Source organism: Cherax quadricarinatus, chromosome 28, assembly GCF_038502225.1.
Source record: "Cherax quadricarinatus isolate ZL_2023a chromosome 28, ASM3850222v1, whole genome shotgun sequence".
In the NCBI taxonomy this organism is placed as follows: domain Eukaryota; kingdom Metazoa; phylum Arthropoda; class Malacostraca; order Decapoda; family Parastacidae; genus Cherax; species Cherax quadricarinatus.
Genome location: NC_091319.1, coordinates 19,997,050 through 20,016,685, shown reverse-complemented (window position 1 = coordinate 20,016,685; position 19,636 = coordinate 19,997,050). Strand labels below are relative to the sequence as shown.

Sequence of the window (19,636 nt, the reverse complement as noted above, 5' to 3'; positions counted from 1 at the left end):
ATCCAAGAGAAGAAATGCCAGCTGCTCTAAGCTACATCAATCACCAGCTGAGAGCTATATCAGCTTGGGGAAATAGATGGCAAGTAACATTTGCACCTGAGAAAACTCAAATGATGATCGTCTCTAGGCACCATGATGGTAATGCTGGTGCAGTAGTAAGGATGAATGGGAGGGTGTTGGCACCTGGAGAAGAAGTTGATATCCTTGGGGTGAAATTTGACTCCAAACTAACCATGAAGAACCATGTTGTAAATCTTGCAAACAAGGCAGCCAGGAAGCTTACAGCACTTCGCCGTATCTCGCATCTGCTTGACAGTAGGAGTTGCAAGATTTTGTACGAGGCACAAGTACGCTCACACCTTGAGTATGCTCCACTTTCTTGGTTTGCCTGCCCCCCCTCTCATCTGCGACTGCTTGACAGAGTAGAGAACAGAGCAAGATGTCTCATCTCTCGCCTGGACCCATCCTGGATAGATCTGTCATTTCAGCAGAGCCTTCAACATAGGAGGGATGTGGGTAGCCTTACTGTTATGTACAAGGCCAATATTGTCAAAGTACCACACTTGGATCCACTTCAAGGACAGCGTGAAACAAGCTTTTATGCCACAAGACGGGCAGAAAGCAGCAACTTCACTCTGGCTGTACCCTTCTCCAGAACATCACTCCATCTGAGATCACATATACCCAGGATGACTCGAGTATGGAACACATTCGTACAGCATAATGATGTCAACGAGATAAAGTCAGTTGATCACATGAAAATGCTGACCCACAGTTGGCTCCAACTTCATCCTGTTCCCTACTTGTATGTCTCATAACAATAAAAATGCTTTCAAATGAGGTGATGTAGGTAACAGCTCTTAGCTTGCCAATAAAGTTAGGAATCCTTAACCTGTAAATAGCTTGTCAAAAAAGCTAAGGATCCTTAACCTTGTCAAACCCTGTGTGTAAAAAAAAAAAAAAAAAAAAAAAAAAAAAAAAAAAAAAAGACAGAAAGACAGAAAGACAGAAAGACAGACAGACAGACAGAGAGAGAGAGAGAGAGAGAGAGAGAGAGAGAGTGTAACAGGTCTGTGAGTTTTGTAAACAAACCAGATGTGTATTGTTTTAATTATAATAATAATGTCCGCCTGGGCTACATACCTACATAGCATATTTATATGCTATGTAACATGTTTCTTATATAATTTTGAAGAAAATATCATAGATGGATTAATGAAAATGTCTATATTAACGTAAAATAAGACATTTACTATGCCCAAGTGTGATTATTATTACATAATAGAGAGGTGATCACAGACAATGTAAACAAACTGAGTGGTGAGCACCGTATTTGAAAGACCGCTCGCCATATAGAAAGTTTTAGCGAAATGCCATAAGGCGAAACGCTGTAAAGTGGGGCCCTACTGTATATCTTGTTACTTTTACTTACAATTAAGTCACACTATATACGTATGTACACATTTATGTATACATACTCATCGGAGTTTTCTTTGGTTTTTCATAATAGTTCTTGTTCCATGAGGAATTGGAATAAGAATTTTTCCTCTGTAAGCCATGTGTATTGTAGAAGCCAACTAAAATGCTGGGAGTAACAGGCTGGTAACCCCTTTTCCTGTATAGCTTACAGGGTGGGGATACGTTACATATAAATCTGCAGAATAGAAAATTAGTTTAATAAGAACCTACCCGATCCATGGTATCCTTGAGAGCAGGAAGGGGCAATCTGGGAAGAGCACCTTGGTACGAGTACAGCATAGGTCGTGAGAACCAAGTCAAGGATTTCAGCGCTACAATCCACACCCTTGAAGTTAAACTCATTTTCCGACCACTACCTCTTTCTTCATACATCCAACCTGCAAGTAAACCCATAAAATTTTTGGATCGAAACCAATCTTTTTAACTTTTCATAATATTGACAATAAAAGTATCAACATCTGCACATGACATCACACTGAATATGACAGTAAAGTGCTTCTTGTCTGAATTGATGGGATGGCAGTTTACGACTGCTTCAGCTGTAACACGGATCCACAAGAATTACATTTTGGCCCACTGAATAAGAAATACGAGTATACTGCTTCCTTGTACATATATTATCACAATTTTTAGTGTCCCTCAAGATAATGCACTGGAGCTTGCTTATTTTAATGAGTAGTGGGGGGTTGAAGAGGGTTGGAATAGTTTTAAAAATGCAGTATTAGAATGTGGGGCAGAAGTTTGTGGTTATAGGAGGGTGGGAGCAGGTGGAAAGAGGAGTGATTGGTGGAATGATGAAGTAAAGGGTGTGATAAAAGAGAAAAAGTTAGCTTATGAGAGGTTTTTACAAAGCAGAAGTGTTATAAGAAAAGCAGAGTATATGGAGAGTAAAAGAAAGGTGAAGAGAGTGGTGAGAGAGTGCAAAAGGAGAGCAGATGATAGAGTGGGAGAGGCACTGTCAAGAAATTTTAATGAAAATAAGAAAAAATTTTGAAGTGAGTTAAACAAGTTAAGAAAGGCTAGGGAAAGTATGGATTTGTCAGTTAAAAACAGAGTAGGGGAGTTAGTAGATGGGGAGAGGGAGGTATTAGGTAGATGGCGAGAATATTTTGAGGAACTTTTAAATGTTGAGGAAGAAAGGGAGGCGGTAATTTCATGCACTGGTCAGGGAGGTATACCATCTTTTAGGAGTGAAGAAGAGCAGAATGTAAGTGTGGGGGAGGTACACGGGGCATTACGTAGAATGAAAGGGGGTAAAGCAGCTGGAACTGATGGGATCATGACAGAAATGTTAAAAGCAGGGGGGATATAGTGTTGGAGTGGCTGGTACTTTTGTTTAATAAATGTATGAAAGAGGGGAAGGTACCTAGGGATTGGCAGAGAGCATGTATAGTCCCTTTATATAAAGGGAAAGGGGACAAGAGAGATTGTAAAAATTATAGAGGAATAAGTTTATTGAGTATACCAGGAAAAGTGTACGGTAGGGTTATAATTGAAAGAATTAGAGGTAAGACAGAATGTAGGATTGCGGATGAGCAAGGAGGTTTCAGAGTGGGTAGGGGATGTGTAGATCAAGTGTTTACATTGAAGCATATATGTGAACAGTATTTAGATAAAGGTAGGGAAGTTTTTACTGCATTTATGGATTTAGAAAAGGCATATGATAGAGTGGATAGAGGAGCAATGTGGCAGATGTTGCAAGTATATGGAATAGGTGGTAAGTTACTAAATGCTGTAAAGAGTTTTTATGAGGATAGTGAGGCTCAGGTTAGGGTGTGTAGAAGAGAGGGAGACTACTTCCCGGTAAAAGTAGGTCTTAGACAGGGATGCGTAATGTCACCATGGTTGTTTAATATATTTATAGATGGGGTTGTAAAAGAAGTAAATGCTAGGGTGTTCGGGAGAGGGGTGGGATTAAATTATGGGGAATCAAATTCAAAATGGGAATTAACACAGTTACTTTTTGCTGATGATACTGTGCTTATGGGAGATTCTAAAGAAAAATTGCAAAGGTTAGTGGATGAGTTTGGGAATGTGTGTAAAGGTAGAAAGTTGAAAGTGAACATAGAAAAGAGTAAGGTGATGAGGGTATCAAATGATTTAGATGAAAAATTGGATATCAAATTGGGGAGGAGGAGTATGGAAGAAGTGAATGTTTTCAGATACTTGGGAGTTGACGTGTCGGCGGATGGATTTATGAAGGATAAGGTTAATCATAGAATTGATGAGGGAAAAAAGGTGAGTGGTGCATTGAGGTATATGTGGATTCAAAAAACATTATCTATGGAGGCAAAGAAGGGAATGTATGAAAGTATAGTAGTACCAACACTTATATGGGTGTGAAGCTTGGGTGGTAAATGCAGCAGCGAGGAGACGGTTGGAGGCAGTGGAGATGTCCTGTCTAAGGGCAATGTGTGGTGTAAATATTATGCAGAAAATTCGGAGTGTGGAAATTAGGAAAAGGTGTGGAGTTAATAAAAGTATTAGTCAGAGGGCAGAAGAGGGGTTGTTGAGGTGGTTTGGTCATTTAGAGAGAATGGATCAAAGTAGAATGACATGGAAAGCATATAAATCTATAGGGGAAGGAAGGCGAGGTAGGGGTCGTCCTCGAAAGGGTTGGAGAGAGGGGGTAAAGGAGGTTTTGTGGGCAAGGGGCTTGGACTTCCAGCAAGCGTGTGTGAGCGTGTTAGATAGGAGTGAATGGAGACGAATGGTACTTGGGACCTGATGATCTGTTGGAGTGTGAGCAGGGTAATATTTAGTGAAGGGATTCAGGGAAACCGGTTATTTTCATATAGTCGGACTTGAGTCCTGGAAATGGGAAGTACAATGCCTGCACTTTAAAGGAGGAGTTTGGGATATTGGCAGTTTGGAGGGATATGTTGTGTATCTTTATATGTGTATGCTTCTAAACTGTTGTATTCTGAGCACCTCTGCAAAAACAGTGATTATGTGTGAGTGTGGTGAAAGTGTTGAATGATGATGAAAGCATTTTCTTTTTGGGGATTTTCTTTCTTTTTTGGGTCACCCTGCCTCGGTGGGAGATGGCCGACTTGTTGAGAGAGAAAAAAAAAAAAATTTATTTCATGAATATATAGCAGATTAATTATACTGATAATTCAATATACAAACAGTTGTCATCTGGCAGCCAGAAATCATTGTATGTAATTTATTAATCCTGATGAATTAAGTGTTATATAAAAACCTGATTCATATGTTAATAGTTCTGGGAATCACTATCCCAACGGCGGTATCTCAAAAATGATAAGAGCTGAGTGCCAAAAATTAAAAATTAATGATAGACCAACTCTACAGTCACTGCAGAGGTTCAGTCTAACAACTTCGTAATGACTTGTGGCAGAACATTTTTATGAAAATTCTATCAACGAGCCATTTTCCTTGCACCAAAATGCTTCTGGGATGCCAGGTGATACACAGGTTTCATGATCCAGCTAGAATTTCAGTACAAAAAATAAAGGGTGACAACCCATCACAAAATAAAATCATCCAAATGAACTAGATGAAATTTATGATAGCATCATACAACATTCAGGATTAAGTGTTAGGGTCTATGCCAAGTAATTATGCAGTCACATTTATTGCAATTCAGGAAAGTATTTATGCAAGGATGTTCAAAGGTCAAATGGCCTGAACCTCAATTTTTTTTCTTTCAGTTTGAGAGTTTTGGAAGTGAATTAGGTGCTAAGGAAAACCTAATTGCCGTCTCAGCATTGTGATTTTTTTTTTTTGTGCCTCAACAGCTGTGTTCCATCAAAGGAGGGTAACCCAAAGAAAACGAATTCATCATCATTTATTCAATCACCATTTCCAGAACTGTACTGACATAAAAAAAATTCAGATTAACCTTTGACTGAAACATCCCCACCCCTCCTCCAGAGTGCAAGCACTGCCCTTCCCATCTCCAGGACTCAAGTCCAGCTAACTGCTTTTTCTGAATCCTTTCATAAAAGTAATCTCGTTCATACTCCAACAGCATGACTATCAAAACATGCTCGTCTCGATTCACTCCCATTTAACACAATCACACAAGCCTGCTGGATGCTCAAGCCCCTAAAACCCAAAGTCTCTCTTTCCTCTTCCAACCATTCCTTGTATGACCCCCTACCATTTCTGCCTTCCATTCCACATTTATATACCCTCTTTGTCAGCCTATCTCTATCTCTCTCTCTCCATCTTCTCTACATATCCAAACCACCTAGGCAACTCCTCAACCCTCTTGAATTATACCCTTGGTGACCCCCATATTTCCCTTTAATTTCTACACCCCAAATTCTCTGCATGATATTCAAACTACTTATTTCTCTCTAACATGAATCTCCATTGCCTCTAGCTTCCTTCTCGGTTCAATATTCAAAACCCATGCATTACACTGAAGTGTAGGTCCCATTATTATATGGTACATTCCTTTTTTCTTTTGCCTCCACAAATAAACTTTCTTTCCACAGATGCCTCACCACACCACCCACTTTTTTTCTTCATCTATTCTATGGTGTTCTTCTCATCCTTCATAAACCCACCTGCCAACATGTCCACTTCAAGTACTTTCACACTTCTCAGTGCATCAGGAGCTATTTGCGAAAGTAAAGATTTCCACAATCCCCCCCCCCCCCACCCATGGCTTGTCTTGCTAATTTTTGTGAATAATGTTCTGTATTCTGAATACAAATGCATTCATCTATGAACTCCTATTCTTGATCAAACTGCATTACACAGTACTACAATTTGGTTAATATGTAAAAATAACATTTCATAAATGGTAATGGAGAAGTCTGTGGAAATTTACATGCTATGCAATCATCCAGGTACCCTAAGAAACAGTTGCAATTTTTTTTACTGTGATAGGAGGAGGCAACAAGTGAATCTAAACAAGGCACACACTCCTATTTTTGAGTAAAAACAAACAGAATATATACTCACCTTTGTACATGAACAGAAGTCTTAGTGTATACCTCATGAATATAAAGACACCACACCATACAGCAAAGGCAGACACAGTACAACACACAACCCCTTTGGCTGGCTCTTCTCTGCAAAGCAAATATGTTTATCACTATTCAAAATTTACTCTGAACAGTTAAAACAAGTTTCTTCTTTCTTACAACAAACTGGTCATATCCCACCGAAGCAGGTGGATCAAAAAGAAAAGTTTCTCTTTTTAACTTTAGGAATGTAAACAGATTATCTATTACAAGTAAAATTCATTATACCAATGTATGTACAAAGGCACTGCATTAATTTTAATTGTGGCTTATGATCTAGGTCAGAGGTCGGCAACCCCCGGCCCGTGTGAGGTTTTCGTCCAGCCCGCCAACTTAATACCTGGATACTAAATTATGTAATTAGTATCAAATACAGATGCAGTAGTTCACTTCAAGGTAAAGCAGTCCCTAGAAAAGTTACTTCGTATCCTCCCTCCTCAGAATTTTTCATTTGAGGTTGTTGTCTGGTGATAAAACTACTGTACAGTAGGTACTACCTGTATTCGATAATAATGTTTATTTAATTATTTGTGATAAACTGTGTTACGTATTATTAGAATTAGGCTAAAATTGGTTTAAAAAACTAATGGCAACCCTGAGTTCGAGAAAAAAAAATTATATTTAATAACATGGCCCTCCTCCAAGAGACTGCATAGCTGTCTGGCCCTTTCTCTCCAAAAGGTTGCCGACCCGTTCTATGTGAATATGCAAATAATGTCTCTCTCCCAAGCAATAACAAAAGTAAAACCTGTTGTATTAAAGATATTCAATTTAATTTTGAAATACCACCACTGATTAAATAAATAGAAAAATAATCATATCTTAGTGTCAATAAATTCTAAAACGTAGATATCACTGGCACATTTACACTGCCGTTACTGAAAAGTGATTTTTTTCTCCCACTTCAACACGCCATAAAATCATAAGTTTTTATTAGACTCCACTCGTTTTAATCTTATTTGATTCAGAAAAATAAACTTTCATTCTACAGTGGACCCTCCCTTTTCATCATTAATCCGTTCCAGAGAGATCGGCGAAAACCATTTTCCCCATAAGAAATAATGTAAATCCAATTAATCCGTTTCAGACACCCGTAAGTATTAAAAAAAATTGTTTTTTAGTTTAAATATAGATTTATGTGCAGAAAATATAAAGCACTAATAAAATGTATATATGAACATTTAGCATCACACTTAACTTTATTGAAGACTCCTGTTGGTGTATGGCAGAAGGGGCAGAGGGAAGAGGGAGGTGAGATTATTGTTGGAGACAGGACAATATGCTTCAATATGACACTAATATCAACTCCATGGCTTAGTTATCTATCACAATTCATCTAATATGACATAATAAACAATATTAATAACATAGAAACATGTAAAGTAAAAGGATACAAGTGCAACTAATGTGACATTTTATTGTGGCAACATTTCGCTCTACAGGAGCTTTGTCAAGCCGTTACAAACAGTACATGGACACAAAGGGGTATATATAGGCTTAGAGTGAGCTGTAATACTAGTGGTAGTATTAGTGATATAAGTTGTAGTAGTAGTAATACAATATGGTAGAACAATTAACTTGCACATGAGTAAAAGGATATAAAAGCTATTACTTGGGTAACATAAAAATAGGTTAGACAAATATTTCTATTGGAGGCTGGATTAGAGAATGCCTGTTTCAGTGTTCATCCTCTGTAATGTGCTTGTGTAGTATTAGCAGGAGAGACTATGTGATGGCAGGATTTACTGTTTTCAGGAGAATTCTTGCTAAGACTTCAGAGATGGTGAAGCTGCTTTGATTTGTTTAACTGTGTTAGAAACAGCAATTAGTGCTGATTCAAGGCACTTGTGTCTGCGGAAATTAGTTTCTTTGATCACTAATCAGGCATCCCTGAATTTCACGAGATGATTGGTGGAATTTTGGCGTTGTACACGGGTGTTGTTCAAGCTATCGTTCCTACATACATAACGAGAATACAACCATTCAAAATGTGTCCAACTAGTCATTCTAATATGCAGTCATGAATGGGTTGACATTACTTATACAATTATTACAATAATGCAGTAGTCTGCACAACAGTAAATCTATATTTTGTGTGAATAAAAATTCAAAATAGAAAGCAAGAGTAATATAAGAGGAGCCTGGAGACATGACTAATGAACAAAGAAAATGTTATTTTAGTGCCAGGAATGTTTGCATTGTTTATTCTGGACCCTATTTTGAAATTTGCAGCTTTTTTAATTTGCATGAAATTGGCCAAACTGCCAATTTCTGACCACTTTATTGGGTAGTTGAAATAGGAAAATGGGTGGTTTCTTGTACTCAATTGATAGAACAAATTGAGCTCTAAAAAAATAGCTAGGAGTTTGGTCGACTGGAACAACGGAATTGGCTGAAAACAGGGCTCAAAGTAGGTGAAGTCGCCGATGCGTATATATCACCAAGATCGCTAACTTCGCAAGAACACAATTCCCTAAATTTTCCATCAAATTTTGTACTTTTGGTGTCATTATCATCGGGAAGCAATTCATAAGAATTTTTTTTTTTTAAATATTTTGCAACACGGACACTTTGGGATTTAGAGTTGCAACAGTCAAAAAGTTAATGGTAAATTAAGTTTTAATAAAATTAAAAAAAAAAATTAACTTACAGTTTAACATGTTTCTTCAGGATGTCAACTAAACCCAAGGAAATATCAAACTTGGTCCCATATAAATCTCTGCTAAGATACATAGCATTGTAGCCACCAACAGTCAATGCCAGTGAAGAAAGGGATGCTGGGAAGACTCCACATCGTATATTGTTCTGCAATGAAGAACATTAGCAAACAAAGTAACTAGAGTGCTTAACACTTTAATGCCTGCCATATTTACCAACATTCATGTCATAGAAGATTATTTGCATTACAAGTCAGAGTGGAGACTGAAAGGTTGGCTGTGCAATTGTGCATAAATTTAGTATTAATGCAATACAAGAACATAAGAGGCAACATGGAGGCAAAGAAGGGAATGTATGAAAGTATAGTGGTATCAACACTTTCATATGGGTGTGAAGCTTGGGTTGTAGATGATGCAGCGAGGTGGTGGCTGGAGACAGTGGAGATGTCATGTCTAAGGGCAATGTGTGGTGTAAATATTATGCAGAGAATTCGCAGTGTGGAAATTAGGAGGTGTGGAGTTACTAAAAGTATTAGTCAGGGGGTTGAAGAGGGGTTATTGAGGTGGTTTGGTCATTTAGAGAGAGTGGATCAGAGTAGAATGACTTGGAGTGTGTATAAATCTGTAGTGGAAGGAAGGAGAGGTAGGAGTCGTCCTCGAAAAGGCTGGAGGGAGGGGGCAGAGGAGGTTTTGTGGGCAAGGGGCTTGGGTTTCTAGGAAGCATATGTATGTGTGTATGTATGTATGTGTGTATGTGTGTGTGTGTGTGTGTGTGTGTGTGTGTGTGTGTGTGTGTGTGTGTGTGTGTGTGTGTGTGTGTGTGTGTGCGCGCGCTCACCTATTTGTACTCACCTATTTGTGGTTGCAGGGGTCGAGTCCTAGCTCCTGGCCCCGCCTCTTCACCGGTTGCTACTAGGCCCTCTCTCTCTCCCCGCTCCATGAGCTTTATCAAACCTCGTCTTAAAACTGTGTATGGTTCCTGCCTCCACTACGTCATTTTCTAGGCTATTCCACTGCCTTACAACTCTATGACTGAAGAAATACTTCCTACTATCTCTCTGACTCATTTGTGTCTTCAACTTCCAATTGTGGCCTCTTGTTTCTGTGTCCCCTCCCTGGAACATCCTGTCCTTGTCCACCTTGTCTATTCCACGCAGTATTTTATATGTCGTTATCATGTCTCCCCTGACCCTCCTGTCCTCCAGTGTCGTCAGGCCGATTTCCCTTAATCTTTCTTCATAGGACATTCCCCTTAGCTCTGGAACTAACTATTACAACCTAGGATTTCAAAGGCCTGTTATCCCAGGTGTAATGGGAGCAAAAGAAACACAGCAGAAAAAGTTTAGACTTATATTATCCTTCACCAATTTAGAACAGCAATATGTACACTATGTACAGTAATAAGTATAGTGCACGTCACGGTAAGCAAGGCAGAAATAGAAGCCACAAGATAGCAGACCGTGCTTCAACCAGCTCTAGAATGGGAATGACAAGGGCAGACAGGAGAGCGGTATCCACATAACCTCTGCGATTGCCAATCCCACCTTCTTATTGGCTAGAACCTGGTCACTAGTTGAACGATGGGGCCCCATCACCAACTCTTAGCAACCTGGTTCGCTGGTTGGGGGAGATAGCCTGTAAATGAGGGTGTGTCCATGCGCCGAATAAAGGTTATGTACTCTTTGCATGCCACACTAACCTTGTCGCAAACCTTTGTACTTTCTCTAGTTTCTTGACGTGCTTTATCAAGTGCGGGTTCCAAACAGGTGCTGCATACTCCAGTATGGGCCTGACATACACGGTGTACAGTGTCTTGAATGATTCCTTACTAAGGTATCGGAATGCTGTTCTCAGGTTTGCCAGGCGCCCATATGCTGCAGCAGTTATCTGATTGATGTGTGCTTCCGGAGACATGCTCGGTGTTATACTCACCCCAAGATCTTTCTCCTTGAGTGAGGTTTGCAGTCTTTGGCCACCTAGCCTATACTCTGTCTGTGGTCTTCTGTGCCCTTCCCCTATCTTCATGACTTTGCATTTGGCAGGATTAAATTCGAGAAGCCATTTGCTGGACCAGGTGTCCAGTCTGTCCAGGTCTCTTTGAAGTCCTGCCTGGTCCTCATCAGATTTAATTCTCCTCATTAACTTCACATCATCTGCAAACAAGGACACTTCTGAGTCTAACCCTTCCGTCATGTCGTTCATATATACCAAAAATAGCACTGGTCCTAGGACCGACCCCTGTGGGACCCCGCTCGTCACAGGTGCCCACTGTGATACATCATTACGTACCATGACTCGTTGTTGCCTCCCTGTCAGGTATTCTCTGATCCATTGCAGTGCCCTTCCTGTTATATGCGCCTGATGCTCTAGCTTCTGCACTAATCTCTTGTGAGGAACTGTGTCAAAGGCCTTCTTGCAGTCCAAGAAGATGCAATCAACCCACCCCTCTCTCTCTTGTCTTACTTCTGTTATTTTATCATAAAACTCCAGAAGGTTTGTGACACAGGATTTGCCTTCCGTGAATCCGTGCTGGTGTGTGTGTGTGTGTACTCACCTGTGTGTGTGTGTGTGTGTGTGTGTATGTGTGTGTGTGTGTGTGTGTGTGTGTGTGTGTGTGTGTGTACACTCACCTAGTTGTACTCACCTAGTTGAGGTTGCGGGGGTCGAGTCCGAGCTCCTGGCCCCGCCTCTTCACTGATCGCTACTAGGTCACTCTCCCTGAGCCGTGAGCTTTATCATACCTCTGCTTAAAGCTATGTATGGATCCTGCCTCCACTACATCGCTTCCCAAACTATTCCACTTACTGACTACTCTGTGGCTGAAGAAATACTTCCTAACATCCCTGTGATTCATCTGTGTCTTCAGCTTCCAACTGTGTCCCCTTGTTACTGTGTCCAATCTCTGGAACATCCTGTCTTTGTCCACCTTGTCAATTCCTCTCAGTATTTTGTATGTCGTTATCATGTCCCCCCTATCTCTCCTGTCCTCCAGTGTCGTCAGGTTGATTTCCCTTAACCTCTCCTCGTAGGACATACCTCTTAGCTCTGGGACTAGTCTTGTTGCAAACCTTTGCACTTTCTCTAGTTTCTTCACGTGCTTGGCTAGGTGTGGGTTCCAAACTGGTGCCGCATACTCCAATATGGGCCTAACATACACGGTGTACAGGGTCCTGAATGATTCCTTATTAAGATGTCGGAATGCTGTTCTGAGGTTTGCTAGGCGCCCATATGCTGCAGCAGTTATTTGGTTGATGTGCGCTTCAGGAGATGTGCCTGGTGTTATACTCACCCCAAGATCTTTTTCCTTGAGTGAGGTTTGTAGTCTCTGACCCCCTAGACTGTACTCCGTCTGCGGCCTTCTTTGCCCTTCCCCAATCTTCATGACTTTGCACTTGGTGGGATTGAACTCCAGGAGCCAATTGCTGGACCAGGTCTGCAGCCTGTCCAGATCCCTTTGTAGTTCTGCCTGGTCTTCGATCGAGTGAATTCTTCTCATCAACTTCACGTCATCTGCAAACAGGGACACCTCAGAGTCTATTCCTTCCGTCATGTCGTTCACAAATACCAGAAACAGCACTGGTCCTAGGACTGACCCCTGCGGGACCCCGCTGGTCACAGGTGCCCACTCTGACACCTCGTCACGTACCATGACTCGCTGCTGTCTTCCTGACAAGTATTCCCTGATCCATTGTAGTGCCTTCCCTGTTATCCCTGCTTGGTCCTCCAGTTTTTGCACCAATCTCTTGTGTGGAACTGTGTCAAACGCCTTCTTGCAGTCCAAGAAAATGCAATCCACCCACCCCTCTCTCTCTTGTCTTACTGCTGTCACCATGTCATAGAACTCCAGTAGGTTTGTGACACAGGATTTCCCGTCCCTGAAACCATGTTGGCTGCTGTTGATGAGATCATTCCTTTCTAGGTGTTCCACCACTCTTCTCCTGATAATCTTCTCCATGATTTTGCATACTATACATGTCAGTGACACTGGTCTGTAGTTTAATGCTTCATGTCTGTCTCCTTTTTTAAAGATTGGGACTACATTTGCTGTCTTCCATGCCTCAGGCAATCTCCCTGTTTCGATAGATGTATTGAATATTGTTGTTAGGGGTACACATAGCGCCTCTGCTCCCTCTCTCAATACCCATGGGGAGATGTTATCTGGCCCCATTGCCTTTGAGGTATCTAGCTCACTCAGAAGCCTCTTCACTTCTTCCTCGGTTGTGTGCACTGTGTCCAGCACTTGGTGGTGTGCCCCACCTCTCCGTCTTTCTGGAGTCCCTTCTGTCTCCTCTGTGAACACTTCTTTGAATCTCTTGTTGAGTTCTTCACATACTTCACGGTCATTTCTTGTTGTCTCTCCTCCTTCCTTCCTTAGCCTGATTACCTGGTCCTTGACTGTTGTTTTCCTCCTGATGTGGCTGTACAACAGTTTCGGGTCAGATTTGGCTTTCGCTGCTATGTCATTTTCATATTGTCTTTGGGCCTCCCTTCTTATCTGTGCATATTCGTTTCTGGCTCTACGACTGTTCTCCTTATTCTCCTGGGTCCTTTGCCTTCTATATTTCTTCCATTCCCTAGCACACTTGGTTTTTGCCTCCCTGCACCTTTGGGTAAACCATGGGCTCATCCTGGCTTTTTCATTAATCCTGTTACCCTTGGGTACAAACCTCTCCTCAGCCTCCTTGCATTTTGTTGCTACATATTCCATCATCTCATTAACTGGCTTCCCTGCCAGTTCTCTGTCCCAGTGAACCCTGTTCAGGTAGTTCCTCATTCCTGTGTAGTCCCCTTTCTTGTAGTTTGGCTTCATTCGTCCTGGCCTTCCTGCTTCTCCCTCCACTTGTAGCTCTACTCTGTGTGTGTGTGTGTGTGTGTGTGTGTGTGTGTGTGTGTGTGTGTGTGTGTGTGTGTGTGTGTGTGTGTGTGTGTGTGTGTGTGTGTTTGTGTGTGTGTGTGTGTGTGTGTGTGTGTGTGTGTGTGTGTGTGTGTGTGTGTGTGTGTGTGTGTGTGTGTGTGTGTGTGTGTGTTAGATAGGAGTGAATGGAGATAAATGGTTTATGGGACATGACGAACTGTTGGAGTGTGAGCAGGGTAATATTTAGTGAAGGGATTTAGGGAAACCGAGTAGCCAGACTTGAGTCCTGGAAATGGGAAGTACATACAATGCCTGCACTTTAACCCTTAAACTGTCCAAATGTAGATCTATGTTCACTCGCATGGCGCTCCGAATATTTTGAAAAAAAAAATCGTTTTTTTCTTTTAAAATGAAGAGCACATTTTTCTACATGTTATAAGATTGAAAAAAAAAAATTAGGGACAGTACTTACCGAGACATAAGACCTTGAAGTTGGCTCTGGATGCTCACCTGACGGCAACATTGACTCCTGTTACTTGCAGAAGTGTTGCCAATATACTTTTCTCGTTATTTTAATTTATATATTTTTATGTTCTGATAATTACAATTTATAATAGTTCTTGTAATTTCATAGCCAATCTTTGTTCTGACACTAATATTAGGTACTGAAATAGTAAGTAATACAGTGGACCCCCGGTTAACGAACTTTTTTCATTCCAGTAGTATGTTTAGGTCCCAGTACTGACCGAATTTTTTCCCATAAGGAATATTGTGAAGTAGATTAGTCCATTTCAGACCCCCAAACATACACGTACAAACGCACTTACATAAATACACTTACATAATTGGTCGCATTTGGAGGTGATCGTTAAGCGGGGGTCCACTGTATAGGTAACATTAGGTACTGAAATAGTACCTAATATCACACTGACAGGTGAACATTTACACCTGCCTGGGTTATTTACTATTGTCTAGAAATATATACAAAGTATTTATAGGTCCCAGCAATGTTTTAGAAACCCTGGCATATACCTTGAAGCATGGTGTTATGAAAGGCGTCCCTTTACTGTTGACAGCCTAGTGACATTTAATAAATGCCCACTGCTCCAGCTAACCCTCGCTGTATTTGTTATCACTGTTACATACAAACATGTCTTGTGTCTCTGTCTATTTATCTGTCTGTCTATCTGCCTGTGTCTACCTGTCTGTGTGTATCTGCCTGCCTGTCTCTGTCTCTGTTTATCTGTCTTTCTGTCTGCATGGAGTATATGTATATCACACTCCTTGAAGAATCGTGTTATGGCATCTGTTATCACCTCGGTGACACTTGATAAAAGGGTGCTCAGGGAACCCTGGGTTTATTTGTTTTCACTGATACGTACAAACATGTTTCTGTCTGTCTACCTGTCTATCTTTTCCTGGATTTTTTGGGTTATCCTAGGTAATTTACACTATGTATAATAACTGTACTTATGTGTACATGTGAGACAGAGATATAGATAGAGAAACAGCCAAAGCAAGCCAGCCGGCTAGCCTGCCAAATACCTAAGAACATAAGAACATAAAGAAGGAACACTACAGCAGGCCTACTGGCCCATGCAAGGCAGGTACATGTCACACCACCCCCCCCTGGCTTAGATCAATGACCCACCTAGTCAGGTCACATCCACTGAAGGAAGGAGCATGACATCAGACCTAGTAGCAAAAGCTAGTCAGGTCCAACTCACACCCACCCACACTCATTTTTATTATTATTATTATCACACTGGCCGATTCCCACAAAGGTAGGGTGGCCCGAAAAAGAAAAACTTTCACCATCATTCACTCCATCACTGTCTTGCCAGAAGGGTGCTTTACACTACAGTTTTTAAACTGCAACATTAACACCCCTCTTTCAGAGTGCAGGCACTGTACTTCCCATCTCCAGGACTCAAGTCCGGCCTGCCGGTTTCCCTGAACCCCTTCATAAATGTTACTTTGCTCACACTCCAACAGCACGTCAAGTATTAAAAACCATTTGTCTCCATTCACTCCTATCAAACACGCTCACGCATGCCTGCTGGAAGTCCAAGCCCCTCGCACACAAAACCTCCTTTACCCCCTCCCTCCAACCTTTCCTAGGCCGACCCCTACCTTGCCTTCCTTCCACTACAGACTGATACACTCTTGAAGTCACTCTGTTTCGCTCCATTCTCTCTACATGTCTGAACCACCTCAACAACCCTTCCTCACCCCTCTGGACAACAGAGGGCTCATGTATTTATCAAACTTGTTTTTACTTTCCTCTTAAAATGGGAGTGGTAAAGCAACATGGCATCAGTGAATCCCTGGTGTTTGCCATGCTATTTGCTCTAGCTGGTGCTCAACTGAACTGGAACTCCCACAAGGTACTAAATGCTTCCAGATTTTTTTAATAGTGCGCACACTGAGTGCACAGACCCATTCTCTCATGTCTAGGCGACTCAAGCCTATTGTGCCAAATTTGAAGGAATGAAAAATAAAACGTTGATCTACGTTTGGAGTGCTATGCGTGCAAACGTAGGTCTACATTTGGACAGTTTAAGGGTTAAAGGAGGGGTTTGGGATATTAACAGTTTGGAGGGACTTCTAAACTGTCGTATCTGAGAGCCTCTGCAAAGACAGTGATTATGTATGAGTGAGGTGAAAGTGTTGAATTATGATGGAAGTATTTTAATTTTGGGGATTTTCTTTCTTTTTGGGTCACCCTGCCTCAGTGGGAGATGGCAGTCTTGTTGAGGAAAAAAAAAAAACAACAACAATGCAGCAGGGCTACTGGCCCATGTGAGGCAGGTCCAAGTCACCTCCTGTCTTAAACCAATCACCCATCTAGTCAGGACAGGTCAGGTCACATCCATTTAAGGAAGGAGCACGGCATCAGACCTTTTACCACAAGCTAGTCGGGTCCAACTCACACCCACCCCACTCACACCCACTCATGTATTTATCCAACCTATTTTTAAAACTACATAACGTCTTAGCTTCTATGATGGTACTTGGGCATTTGTTCCACTCATCCACAACTCTATTACCAAACCATTGCTTTCCTTTATTCTTCCTGAATCTGAATTTTTCCAACTTAAAACCACTGCTGCAAGTCCTGTCTTGGCTAGCTATTTTTAGCACACTATTTACATTCCCTATATTCCTGTTTTCCATTTATACACCTCAATCATATCCCCCCTAATTTTATGCCTTTTTAGAGAGTGCAGATTCAGGGCCCTCAGTCTGTCCTCATAGGGAAGATTTCTGATATATGGGATCAACTCTGTCATCCTCCTTCATACATTTTCCAGTGCATTTATGTCCATTTTGTAATACAGTGACCAGAACTGTGCAGCATAATCTAAATGAGGCCTAACCAAAGACATACAGAGTTGAAGAACAACCTGAGGACTCCTGTTATTTATGCTCCTTGATATAAAGCCAAGGATTCTGTTCACTTTATTGAGAACACTTATGCACTGAACTCCCAAATCCTTTTCACAATCAATAATATTAAGATCTACATTATTTAGAGTATATGTGGCATGGTTATTTTCTTGCCCAATGTTTAGAACTTTACATTTGTCTATTTTAAACTTCATCTGCCACTTCTCCGACCATTGCATCAGTCTATTCAAATCTTCCTGGAGTCCTCTAATGTCCTCGTTAGAATGAATTAGGCAACCTATTTTGGTGTCATCAGCAAACTTCCTTATGTCGCTATTTATTCCCTCATCAATGTCGTTTATATAAATTGTGAACAACAAAGGGCCTAACACTGACCTCTGTGGAATACCACTCGTGACATGCCCCCACTCTAATTTCTCCCCATTGATGCAAACTCTCTGCTGCCTATCTGTCAACCATGCCTAAATGCAGGAAAAAATTTCTCCTCCTATTCCATGTGCCTTAATTTTCCTCAATAGCCTCTGATGTAGAACTTTCAAAAGCCTTACTGAAATGAAGTCCATGTACACTATCATATTCATTACCATGATCTACCTCCTCAAATACCTTGGTGAAAAAAGCTAATAAATTCCTAAGGCAGGAATGCCCGTGTAAAACCATGCTGAGATTCGTTAATCAATTTATGCCTTTCAAAATGGCTACAAATTGCCTCAGCAATTAGTGATTCCATAATTTTCCCACTATGGAGGTAAGGCTTACTGGTATATTGTTCGAAGCTAAGGACCTGTCTCCTGCTTTGTAAATAGGTATTCCATTTGCCATTTTCCACTTGTCTGGCACCATGCCGGTTTGTAGTGATATGTTGAAAAGACTAGCCAAAGCTGCAATTTGCCATTCAAAAATACACAGTAGTCTGAGTCAATTGGAATACCGTATAGTAGCTAGGCTGTAACTGTTTGATATGTTTAACCCTTTTAAAATGGATTTATTTTTGCATACCAGCATTGTACATTTCTATTTTTCATGTTGTAGCATTGTAGGTATACCAGAAAGGGCTGCAAGACTTTGGGGTTTTTACAATATCAGGGAGGAGTAAACAGCCTTAATTGGTTTTGATTATTATTTGCCTGTGGGTAATTAAATACACTTGCAAGTTCAACAAAATCTAATAAACACTGATTACAGGGGAAAAACAAGGCAGAATGGTGGTCTGTGCATTTCAACCTCAGCAGAATACAAAGCAATGACTCAACCGACTTGACTCAACTGATTGATTTAAAGTTAGACTTTTTCACTGAAGAGGACCCTGAAAAATCCAGAAGCAGTGCTCTGAAATGGTATCTGGAGCAGCTGATGCCTTACCATCAGCTGTATAATGTACTGCAGGGTAAAATAGCCCAGAAATCCATTACAGAATTTATGCACACTCCAGTACAACCATCGACTTCAGTACCAGAAACTCTACCATCCATCTCAGCCCAGTAGGGCCACAGCATAACTCTCCTCTCTCTTCACAATCAACAAACACTAGCACCCACAATTTAAGGTAAGAAATACTATTATTTCTGTTACATTTGTAGTCTTAAGCAGTAAAAACAACATAATACATCACAACAATGAACAACAATTACATATTCACTTGTATTTTTGTCAAATCTGGAGGTCTAAAAAAAGTTATTTGGCTTTTTTGGGGCTCCCAGGAAAGTAACCCTATTTTCCCTACAAGTTACTCAGTTTATCTAACAAGGCATTTTCAGGAATGTAACTACCATGGAATATAAAGGTCTATTTATTTATTATTTATTATCACACTGGCCGATTCCCACCAAGGCAGGGTGGCCCGAAAAAGAAAAACTTTCACCATCATTCACTCCATCACTGTCTTGCCAGAAGGGTGCTTTACACTACAGTTTTTAAACTGCAACATTAACACCCCTCCTTCAGAGTGCAGGCACTGTACTTCCCATCTCCAGGACTCAAGTCCAGCCTGCCAGTTTCCCTGAACCCCTTCATAAATGTTACTTTGCTCACACTCCAACAGCACATCAAGTATTAAAAACCATTTGTCTCCATTCACTCCTATCAAACACGCTCACACATGCCTGCTGGAAGTCCAAGCCCCTCGCACACAAAACCTCCTTTACCCCCTCCCTCCAACCTTTCCTAGGCCGACCCCTACCCTGCCTTCCTTCCACTACAGACTGATACACTCTTGAAGTCATTCTGTTTCGCTC

At 41.0% G+C, this 19,636-nt stretch overlaps 1 protein-coding gene across 1 annotated transcript in view; it reads right to left on the bottom strand.

The window, feature by feature from the left end:
• The window catches only part of LOC128693324 (carnitine O-palmitoyltransferase 1, liver isoform-like), an 87,678-nt gene that overhangs the window by 31,376 nt on the left and 36,666 nt on the right, over positions 1-19,636 (bottom strand). The window contains exons 4-6 of the mRNA XM_070089448.1: positions 9,130-9,284; positions 6,418-6,527; positions 1,690-1,856 (exon numbers count right to left, since the gene is read on the bottom strand). Of these exons, the coding sequence (XP_069945549.1) occupies positions 1,690-1,856; positions 6,418-6,527; positions 9,130-9,284 (432 nt within the window). The remainder of the gene's footprint in view (positions 1-1,689; positions 1,857-6,417; positions 6,528-9,129; positions 9,285-19,636) is intronic.